Source organism: Epargyreus clarus, unplaced genomic scaffold, assembly GCF_041222505.1.
Source record: "Epargyreus clarus isolate Ecla_fem2 unplaced genomic scaffold, WU_Ecla_fem_2.2 ptg000032l, whole genome shotgun sequence".
NCBI classification, from domain to species: Eukaryota; Metazoa; Arthropoda; class Insecta; order Lepidoptera; family Hesperiidae; genus Epargyreus; species Epargyreus clarus.
In genome coordinates this window covers 9289631-9301984 of record NW_027332237.1, presented here as the reverse complement: position 1 = coordinate 9301984, position 12354 = coordinate 9289631, and the positions used below count along the sequence as shown (strand labels likewise).

At 36.6% G+C, this 12354-nt stretch overlaps 1 protein-coding gene across 1 annotated transcript; it reads right to left on the bottom strand.

Annotated features, from left to right (window-relative positions):
- Window positions 1–4036: 4036 nt before the first annotated feature.
- Window positions 4037–12327, bottom strand: shrb (charged multivesicular body protein shrub). Its single transcript, XM_073090348.1, has 6 exons — window positions 12011–12327; window positions 10714–10891; window positions 9821–9971; window positions 9350–9464; window positions 8377–8462; window positions 4037–6873 (listed from the first exon to the last, which is right to left on the bottom strand). Exons 1-5 carry the CDS (start codon window positions 12189–12191, stop codon window positions 8419–8421), a joined length of 669 nt encoding a protein of 222 aa, XP_072946449.1. The 5' UTR covers window positions 12192–12327; the 3' UTR covers window positions 4037–6873; window positions 8377–8418.
- Window positions 12328–12354: the final 27 nt, after the last annotated feature.

Sequence of the window (12354 nt, the reverse complement as noted above, 5' to 3'; positions counted from 1 at the left end):
CTTATTTATCGTTCAATAACAAATGCGTTATGAACATTGTATACATTTGAGTATATGAAATAAAATCTTCAAGTATTCGTAAATATTATTATTAAACGTATTCTTGTTAAGTTATTATTATCGTTAAGTTTTTTTGTCAACGTTACTATTTTTAAAAGTACTCAAAAATGAAGGAACTGCACTCATATTTCCCAACGACCAACATAGGCAAACCAATATCTTCCTTTTCTATAAAGGAAATACCTCTCAACGAGCATATAGGCCAGTAATTTAATATGAGTCTCAATAGGATTGCGTAAGTAAACCTCGTAACTATTATAAATGTCAATAAGGACAATCCATCCCTTTCAAATCATCACAGAAGCGCTTAGAAACTCTGTTTGAAGATAAGTGTGTCAAGCATAAGGCGTAGTGCTTCCGCAGTTTACGAAAGGTCCTTCTATCGTACATGTTGAGAATAGTGGTAGTTCTGAACATCGGCAAGGGAAAGTCGCAGCATCGAAATTCAGTGCGCAAGGTTAGCGCCGCGCACCGTGCATCCCAATCATTAGCTGCACGCAGATTAAATATTCCTCGTATACATCACACTTTATGAAGACTATACGTTAATAAGACAGTCCTGGACAAGAAATATATATGAATAAGTACAGGAAAATTGGTTTCACTTTAAAAAATAAACCTACCTACGTGGAAAATCTTTCAACTGGGCGTAGTTGCATACAACGGAATCTTTGGGATCCAATTTTCATAAAACTGTCACCGCATGTACCTATAAAATATATCTTGTTCACTAACTTAGAGATCCGAGATGTGATATTATCTGGAAACTCAATAGCTTGATGTGGTTTCGAAAGAGCCTGATGCGAGAATTTCACGAAAGATGAATTTGCTAACAAAATTTCCAGAATTAAACTAAAGCAATGGATTTGGTGGTGACCACATCAGGCATTCTCAGTAGAACCGATGACCCAAAGAAAACTACAAACTATTGGATTTATAGGCCACAAGAGTCACAGGACCTTAAACAGCTGAGGGGATACAGGGATAGGCAAATGTTAAATCGAACTGTAAATGTATAACCAATCTTAATTACATACAAGGATAAAAGTCCTGCTTTTATTTTGTCCAAAGCTGGCAACATTATCCATAGCACATTTCAACCAACCATCACACTTGATATGACTTAAGGTTACACTTAACAATGTATCTAATGACATAAACTATAGCGTCTATATTCCAATACAACAAACAGCTAGATCGTATGTACCGTAATTATATAACCATTACTAAACCATGTAACTAATGCATGCGCGCGGATTTTTCTATGCATCCTATTTGGATAGTGTCCGCTTTGATTTATGTCCCCATTGCCGATTCAATACACGGCTAGGGCTCTTGTTGACAAATTAGTTAAACATTAGCCAATATTTCGATGAAATCATAGAGGTAGAAATGTTACGGTGAAAGAAGGTCGACTTGTCTCTAATTTTTCTTACCCTATGCTAATTGGATACCCTGAAGTAAATACATAATTAATCTCTAAATTCCTTACCAAAATCAAACCTTTGAAGAATTTTGTTGTTCTCGTCTATGCTATATTGGTAGATCCGAAACCCCTAAAATATATTAATATATGCTATTGGGTGGAGGGCATTATTTGACCGAATAAGCGAAGAAAGAGTAGAAAGGTGTTCGCATTAAAATCAGTAAATGTTTTATTTTCAAGCGTTTCGCCACCATTTTTTTAAGAGGCAAATTAGTCTATAAGATAGTTTAGAAAGTAGACCCAGTATGGTTTGACCGGGAGGTAATACTGAAACACTTATTGCTTATTAGTACTTATTGCATTTCTGCGTTTCAGTACCAATTCGAAGAGGGGCCGTAGATACTAAGGTAATAAACTAAATCGGACCGAAAATGAAACTTATATCGTTTAAAAGGTCTTGTTGAGAGGAATCCGTAGACACGAAAAGAATTAAGATAGACCAACGGATAGATCAACGCAGACAGAGCGTATCAAAATTAAGAGAGTAGCCGTTAGGTTAGGTTAGATTTTGTCCCTGTAGTCCCGGGACTAGAATAGGGCTACGGCATCCCCTGCCTGTCGTAAGGGGCGACTAAAAGGGGGCTTCCGGGGTTGCAGGCGGCAAGAGTGGGAGCTCGAACCGTCCAGCAAGCGACCCCGGGAAGGGCGGCGGTATGTGTAGTCGCATACCGCCGTAAACACTACATGGTGTGGGAGGAGCGAAAACTGCTCACCCAGGGCAGAACCCGAATGGGGCATCGCGCTTGGAGGACTCCGGTTGTGTTCCGTTGGAGATCCCGGAGTTCTCCACCAAGCGTTAAGGACGGCCACCGGGGGGGTTTTAGTGCGGTAAAAATCCCACATAACCCGGCGTCGCTCCCACGTCGTCGGGTACCTTTTGAAGGTTTCCCCCTCGTAAACAAAAAAGAAAAGGTTAGGTTAGATTTACACCGCGCTGGCTAAGTGCGAATTGGTACTACTGAATTGGCACTTATTGCAGTTCTGCGTTTCAGTAGAAGGGTATGAATGCCGACTGTATTACTTACAACATTGTTCTCATACAAAACCTGTCCTATATGGAGTCGACTACAAATGTACATGTGTAGCTAAGTATGACCATATAAGCAGCATTGACTCATTTGCCATTATCAGATTCTAATGTCTCCGATTCACTGCTGACAAACAAAGACATATTGGTATTGACGCGCTGCTGTATTCTGGCTCTCAAGCCACGCACCTCTTAAAACTGTTATAAGGTAAACATAGATATTAAAGGAAATAATACTTGGAACTAATTATCCATTTGCAAACCAAACCCACTACAATATCGTAGTAAATAATCTTAGCGTGAACAGGAACAGGAACGTCGCAATTATATTTATTACGTTAATTATGTTTTGATTGGGGAGATGTGGGTTATGGATTATCACTTATCAATGTATGCTATCTAAATTTTAAGGCTGGATAGGTACTTTTGTTAGGTACGGTGTATTTAAGGATGCATCTGTCCAGCATCTCTGACACTACAGAGTTACATCCAGCGTCAGCTGCAACCATGCAAGTCAAGCCATTTACATCTCATCATCATCATCAACAACCCATTACTATACCACTGCTGGGCACGGGTCTCCTCTCATAATGAGAAGGATTAGGCCATAGTCCACCGCGCTGGCCAAGTGCGTATTGGTAGACTTCACATACCTTTGAGATATTTTTTTTATAAATCTCTCAGGTATGCAGGTTTCCTCACGATGTTTTCCTTCACCGTTTAACAAGTGATAATTAATTTCTAATACGCACATAACTTTGAAAAATTAGAGGTGCGTGCCTGGGATTTGAACCTCGGCACCTCGGTCGAGAGGCCGAGTTTCTTAACAGGCTATCACTGCTTTCTTTTATTTTCTTTCTTTTATTTACATCTACATACACCGAAATTGTGATTTTTTTTATAATATAGAAGTAGCAGACTAGCAAGCAGTCCACCTGATGGTAAGTGGCTACTGCCGTCCATGGACATCTGTAATCAAACCCAGATAGGATGAGATATTCCTACCTGAGGTCGGCCACAGATGCACCGGTACCTCTGAGGACTAAGGACTTACCACACCCTTCAAAACGGAATACAGCAGCGCGTAAAACTGCTGTTATTAGGTAGAAAAGGTGTGGCGGTGGAGCCACCGGAGTCGAACCACAAAGGGTTCTACCACCTTCCATAATATTTCAGAAGCGATATACATATCTGCGTGCGGCATTTTTGGTAACCAGAGCCTTGATTAAAAACATGGTAATTATGGTATGCAATTAAAATTTTGTTTCGTTTATTTTTATAGTGTTAATTCTCTGCATGATTATAAGGAGCAAGCAAATATTAAAATGCTTTAAAGTTTCAGACTTTTTCCACTTAAACATTATGATTTTAATCATTTTTAGAAGACGATAGTCACCTTAAATATATTTTTAAACTAATATAGGCGAAAAGAAGGGACACAAACAGTATAAATAAAACACGGATTTTCTTAAAAATAATATATTATCATTGAACCAATATGCACAAATTAGAACAGCTTAGAAAAGATTACCTAACGCGACGTTTGGCGCTGAGAAGTGCCGTACATTATATTATATTGTTATCATTATACTATACAAATATTGATTAGATCAACTACACTAGAGGATAACACCACAATGTCAACAATTATATTTTCAAAAATATGCTAAATTATCCGCAGAGTAATAACTAGGTTAACCTAGTGGTTGAAACTTGGCCTCTCGAGGCAGGCACGCACATTTTTCAAAATTGCGTATTAAAAATGGATTATCACTTCCATTGACGGTGCAAAACATCATGAGAAATCCTGCATATATTTTTTTAATATAATATAGGAGTAGCAGATGAGCATGCAGCCCACCTGATGGTAAGTGGCTACTGCCGCCCATGGACATCTGTAATCAACCTCAGATAGGATTAGATATTCCTACCTGAGGTCGGCCACAGATGCGCCGCTACCCCTGAGGATTAAGCTGGAACACTTCGGAAATGTATGTTTTCCTTACCACACCCTACAAACCAGAACACAGCAGCGCTTAACACTCCTGTTATGTGACAGAAATAGGTGTGGCGGTGGTGCCGCCGGAGTCGATCCACAAAAAGTTCTACCACCATCAAAACATTAAGCTGAGATCTTTAAAAGTTATGGGGTCTATCAATACGCACATGGCCAGCGCCTTGAACAAAAAATATATTGGCCTGTCGAGTTCCTCCATGGATTAAGTGCTGCTATTATTCCACAATAAGTCGAATATATGCTTTTATACATTTGTACATATTTGCATTACGACCCCTGAGAATTAACTTGGGACGTCTCTTTGAAGTAATTTCAGGTTTAACATTACTTTCAAACCAAAGCTTACTCAAGAAATTACTGTTAAATTTTATTATAATCCAATTTATTTAAAATATTTAATTTAATTCAAACATTATTTAATTTACATATATACGAGATACATCCTTTAGTGTAGTTTATCTTAAGAATAAACATTATTATATTATATACAAATAAAACCTGCTTTTCACAACTCAGTTAATCTATCAAAATTGTAGTTTTCGTTTTTGGAATCAGGAATAGAACCTGGGACTTCCCTATATGACGATGCGTTGCTATATAGTCTTAAGCCACGAACATAGTGTCTTGTTTACAAGAACTAAGCCAGAATGCCTCATGTGCTTATAGTAGTTACGTAGATAGTACAATTTTGATAGATATTGTACTTTACACTAATCCATAACGCTATCAATATTTTGACTAAATACTAATGTTAATACGTATGAAAATCCAGTTGTTTTGACAATTCGATTTTTAGTAAATTTTTTTTTTGTCCAGAGTTGGCCAACATCAAAAATGAATAGTGCGATACTTAGTATAAGAAAGACCACAAAACTCAACCAACTCCAAATTAGTTGAATTTTTTTTTTTGTTATTTTTATTACAGTAACTCTTTTAAATCAACTTCCTAAAGGAAAGTGGTTATCTATTCGATACAAAAAATATGGTAAAGATGTAAGGACGCCTTCTACTTTCACAGCCTCACACAGGATTCCCTGTGACGTGGGTGCCATGAACACACACAAAGACGAATACGCAAACATAGACCACACCCACTAGACCCACAACAGACATCCAAATACATAATTCTGATGTCTATCTCGCCGGGGATCAAACCCGGCACCTTCTATGCGAACAGTATGGTGACCGCTCCGACACACGGGTCGTTAAAAATGGTACAGAAAGTTCGTAAGTTCGTATAGGAAATCACACTAATTCTAACACTTTTTATGATCATATGCGAAAACTTTTATAATACGTTAATACAGTAAAAAATCAACGCTTTATCTTCATACGCATTCACATTTTAAGGCAAATAGACCCAGACAACAGTTATTTAAACAGACCCAAGCAACAGTTATTCCCTTTTGACTACGATAATGAATACTACTTTCAATCTATTGACGGTCCTACCAGATATATTTATGACGATCATATCTATAAATTGGTAAAAATATAGTATTACTACTGTAACGTAACGCCAAAGCGTAACCGTTTCCGTTTCAAATGTCGTAACGCCAATCTTTTTAGGGTTCCGTACTAAAAGGGTGAAAACGGAACCCTATTACTAAGTCTATGCTGTCTGTCTGTCTGTCATAGGGCTCTATCTCATGAACCATAATAGAGAGGCACTTGAAATTTTTACAGAGTGTGCATAACAGTAGCCGCTATCATAAAAGATACTAAAATAAAGATATCTTCAAAATAAATAGGGTTCGTCATACAAGAAACCGCTATTTCTATTTTTCGGCGTTTTTAGCTTTATCTATTGAACCATATTAGGTAGACAGTTCAAATTTTCACAATACATTGACTTATGGAAGTTGTTATTATAGCAACCATGGGGTTGCTATAATAACAACTACTAAAAATAAAAAATAAATGAAAATTTGGTGGTACGGAACCCTCATTCAAGCAAGTTTGACTCGCACTAGGCCTATTTTCCCTCATGACGCGCTTAAAGAAATTTCACTTTAAAATAGTAAAATATATGGTAAAAGTATCATCAATACTTTGACAGTAGTATTTATCGAAATCGGATGGGAACAACATGTAGGTTTAAAATTTAGAATATGCTACGTACATATATATATAACAGTATAAATATCAGCCTGTATTTCCTACTTAGATCAAGCCTAGATAGTCTAGATACAATCTTATTATATATAAAGAACATTAAATAAGAACCAGAGCAGACATTCGTTTGTATGTCGTGGGACAGCTAACTGAATTTGATGCAGTTTTCTGAAAAATAAAATATATATATGAGTATAAAATATGTAGATTATTATTTATTTATCTATTTATTTATTTTAAGGTCCACCAACACAAGATACACCATCGGTCCTTAATTTCTAACATATAATCAATCGTGTTCTTGCAATTACACATGAACACAGCTTACATATTTATATTCACAAAAAATCGTTATAATAATTACATAGGTACTACAGTATTATTATTAAAAAAGCTAATTATCAATATTATGATTAAAATCTTATTACATTTTAATTAGAAAGTCCTAAAATTATTAATTAAATATATTATTATGGTCAAAATTACAATAAAGTTAAAAACGTCACTATAGTATGGATTAAAAATCATTATTATTATAATACCTATTATTATAATTATAAATTAAGCTACTGCTGATCGACTCTAGAACTCTTTCGTCAGATTTTTTTTTTAAGCAAATTATAAGCAAAATATGCAATTTTATTGTAAGTAATGGTCGCCCAGTCGTCGAAATTCGATCATAATTATATAAAAAATGTTCTCAGGGGCCTATGTACTATGATTTAGATGTGTGGTTATTAGACAGAAATATGTGTAGCGATAGTGCCTCCAGAGTTGAACCACAATTACAATAACTAACAACTTATGCATTATAATTGTATTCAAATCAAATCATTTTTTTTAATTCAAAATAGGTTCTTCACAGAGCACTTTTTGAATGTCAATACAACTACCGCCACTTCACAAGGTTATGGTTATGGTTTCGTTATGGAGAAGAAGCGGCGAAAGAAACTCCATAACACATATCCTTTTTAAAAAATTAATGTTTCATACAATGGCTCTTAACCTAGTGGTACATGTGGAGCTGGGGCTACTTCAGACCACACCGTTTTATCACTCAGCCTATAGTACGCCATTTTACATAGCGTTTGTTTAATGACAAGTTTAAACTTTTTTTTTGTGAAATTCAAGATAATATAGTGAGCCAAATGTATGCTTGTCTGTCCTCATCAAATCGTAGAAGGCAACTAAGTGATTCTTGAAATTTAATAGATGGACAATATCTCCCTCTGTAGTTACTCTGCTAGTGGCGTTACTTATCTATTAAAGTATTTAGTTAGTTTAGCAAGTTTCAGTTCTAAAAAAATGGACTAAAAATTTCTGTTATACTTTTAAAGGTTTAGATTTAGCCACGCTTAAAATATTTAAATAGTTGTTTTTATGTAGCCTAGTGGTTAAGAAACTCGGCCTTTCGATCGAGGGGTCCGAGTACAAATCCCAGACCTCTGATTTTTCTTCTATATATACATAACGTTGTGTTGCCATATAAAAAAATGTTAAGGATGAACAACCCTTATCACTTAGGGGTATGAAAAATAGATAGTAGCCGATTCTCAGACCTACTGAATATGCATATAAAATTTAGTGAAAATCAATAAAGCCGTTTCGGAGGAGTACGGTAACTAACATTGTGACACGAGAATTTTATATATAAGATTTAATATAACATACAACTTATATAATGCTGCGGCTATGCTGAAGATCTCGGTGTGCTTATGTGGCCCACGACTGCAGCATTGCAATCTCTTCATCTTCCTCTGGAAACAAAAAAATACATACTTATTTTTATTCATTTTATTATTTTCAACAATACTTAGTTATATGACACAACAATAGATGGCGTTGGAGTGATGATGAATGATACGTAAATTTTCAATAATATCTAGTCTTACTTGCCCCAACGCCATCTATTTTTGTGTGACATAATTATGTAATTATGTCATACAAAAATAGATGGCGTTGGGATGACGTAAACAACGTATAATATGGTTCTTATTTGTATTTATTTGAATACCAGTTTTAGTAGTAGACGAATTGTAAAAATGGGCAGACAGCGAAGTCTTAGTAATAGGGTTCCATTTTTACACGCTTTTTATTAGCTTCACCTGTATGTTTGTTTGTATGTTTGTAACCGACTTCTTTGGGCGCGATTTTGACCCACTTTAAACGGCCAGATTTCGTTCAAACTTTGTAGATTTATTGAAGACCGATGAAAATACACGATTTTAATAATTTTGTACCATTGTCCTTATCAATATCCTCAGGATTAACGATTTTCGAGGCGAGAGAAAGCGCCTTATGGAGCGTTCAGGCAAAGTTACTAGATTGATTTTTAGCTTTGGAAAATAATAATATTATTACCCTGTGGGTACGGAACGCGGCAATTATGTGATTTATACATGAATCAGTATGATGTAACTGCAACAATATCTACACTAATATTATAAAGAGGAAAACTTTGTTTGTTTGTTTGGTTGTAATTAATAAGCTCAAAAACTACTACTGATTTTAAAAATTCTTTCATCATTCAAAAGATACATTATCTACGATTAAAATAGGCTATATTTTATATGAAATATATTTGATAAATAGATTTTGAGGCGGTACAAAGTTTGCCGGGTCAGCTAGTAATTAATATACTGACCGCTCATTTTGGACTTGCTGGGTTTGGGCTTGTCGTGAACAAGCTCCGCTGCAGGCACATCGGGCAGGTTGTCGGTGGGGACGCTGATGCCAATCATCTCCTTATCCAGATCCTCCTGGAAAAATAACATGAGTAGTGTCAATAATTGCTGAAGGTGGCAAAGCCTTTTGTGGTTCGACTCCAGTGGCATATTTCTGTCCTCCTATTTCTGTCTCATAACAGCAGTGTTAAACCCTGCTGTGTTCTGGATTGAAGGGTGTGGTAAGGGAGACATACTTTTCCGAGGCGTTCCAGCTTAGTCCTCATGGGTAGTGGCGCATCCGTGGCCGATCTCAAGTAGGAATATCTAACCCTATCTAGGATAATTACAGATTTACATCGGCGGCAGTCACTTACCATCAGGTGGACCGCGTGCTCATTTGCGACTCCTGTATTATAAAAAAAGCATTTCAATAAATATATAATATTAACCTGTTCTAATTCCTCCAGCTCTCGTTCCAGTTCGTCCTCGTCGATGTCGTTGGAGAAGGCCACGTTGTTGCTGATCGCGTCTGTGATCTCGCGCGATATGTCGTGCTGTTCCGCGATATCGTCCATTATATCGTGAACTTTGTCTACATCGCTGTGAACAAACGGTACAGTTATATAATCGCATAAAGTCCGCGCCAAAGTGCTAGTCCGCTCCGAATATAGGAACGAGTCGCGTCACAACAGCAAATTGTAGATATTAGCGGGACAAAGACCCCCCGGCACCCCCCGCTGCTCGCTCTCGTCCAGGCGCAGTTAGTGTGGCCCTTACGTTACGGAGTTTATGCTGACTGAACCTGCTCGCAACAACTTCAGAGCGGACTAAAAGTTTGGCGCGGATTATACTATGTAGTATATGAAACAACTTTTAAAGGTAGAAATCATTTTTATTGTGTACTGAGTTAGAATTCCTGAACTATGCAGCTATCTACTGATGACCATAAACAGTGACAAGGTAACATTAGCGTTCTGATCTTAGTATGAGTTTTTAATGAAGGACTCAATCAATTAAATCGAGAATCGACATTTCGATTTTGTAAATTGCAATAATAAATTGTAGTTCGTAAAGACCACCATTTGTTTGGGAGACCTATCCAAAGTATCAAATTTTAGCCTAACAAACAAGTTTGACAATATCCAGTGGGGACAACACTGGATAGATTGATTATTAATAATAGGTGCTAGAGGACCATATCCTAAACCTATAAGTAAAAAATATGAATTCCTTCCCCATTCCTTTAACAATAGCAGAGGACTAAGGTTATCGGAGGTGTTGATGGCACCTTAGGATCGGAGCCACCCCTTAAGCCACTAGAACACAATAGAACAAAACATACATATCCTTGTGAGCGAGCTTCATAGCGTTTGCGGCATCCTTCATTGTGTTGAGGACCTGGGCGTTGGTATTAGCGCCCTCCAGTGCTTCCCGCTGTGCTTCAATCTGAGTGAGGGTGCCATCGATCTGAGTCAGCTGCTTCTCGTAGCGCTTCTTGCGCTTCAAAGCAGCAATTGCCGCTGCAATTAACATTGTATATGAGTAATTGTGTGTGAAAATCATAGCCTAGTGGTTAAGAAACTCTGCCTCTCAAACAGGGGTCCGAGGTTCAAATCCCAGGTATGCTCTGATTTTTCAAAGTTATGTGCATATTAGAAATTAATTATCACTTGCTTAAACAGTGAAGGAAAACATAATGAGGAAACCTATATACCTGAGAGATTTATAAAAAAAATGCCACGAAGGTATGTGAAGTCTACCAACTTGCACTTGGCCAGCACAGTGGACTATAGCCTAATTCTTCTCATTATGAGTGGAGACCCTTGCCTAGCAGTGGGACAGTAATGGAATGATGATGATGAGTAATTGTGTATTCAAAAAAGGCTCTTAATGTAATAAAGAAGTGAAAGTGCTAGAGGCCTAGTGGTTAGTATTTTGTTTCTCAAAATGAAGGTCCAGTGTTCAAATTCAACACATCTCTAGATTTTTAATGTATGTACAGTCACGAGCATAAATATATGACTATGGGCACATTAGCAAAAATATCTGATCCAAGAAATAATTCAGTAATATCTGCCTGTACGAAGGTAGCAAAAATATCTGACATTAATAGGCAGCAAAAATATGTGATTATAATGTTCATCAAATAATTGTGACCACCTCACAAACCAAAAATATGTGACCACATGCTTCTATTAAATAGTAGTATTATCTACTAAATTAGTTATGGTGCTACCTACTAAATTTAAAACTTTTATAGCTTTATACTTAACTTTTATAGGTTAATTTGGATAAGCTTTGTAAGTATATAAATAAAAGATGTTAATACTTTCCGACCCACATAAGAAAAATCATTAAGACATCTTAATGACTCATAATAAATTTATTGTTTACTGAGACTATATAATTGAAATAAGTTAAATACGAATCCAGGATATGCTAGATCTTAATTTACTTAGTATGGTATATAATGGTTAGGCTGATTTAATCATACTATGTGAAACGTGTCTTTTGTTTGAAAACATATATCGTGACGCAAGGATGTCGTTCAACTATATACAATGACCACAAGGTCAGAACGTTAATAAATTTTATACAAACTTATCCCGATTATGCATAGCTACAGTCACGGCAATTACCTCGCTTATTCTTGGTGCCATTTTTCCTCGCTGTCTGTATCTCAACCTCGATCTTACGTTCCAGAAACTCTTGCTTTTTGATCAGCAGTTCCTCCGTCTCTCGCAATTTCTGTATTGCTTCGTGTGTCGTCGGCCCCTTTTCCTCCTTTTTGCCGCCAAATAACTTCCCCAGAAAACTCATTTTGTACCTGTTTTGTCCACTTAAATCTAATATTTGGAACAGTCGCAGTATTCCACTAATTACACGTAAGAAAAACGAATTTCAACATTTATGTTCACTCACTTTTATAGAAGTATGCGTCATCTGCACTGCTCGCGAAATGCGATCAAAACATGTCAAATTA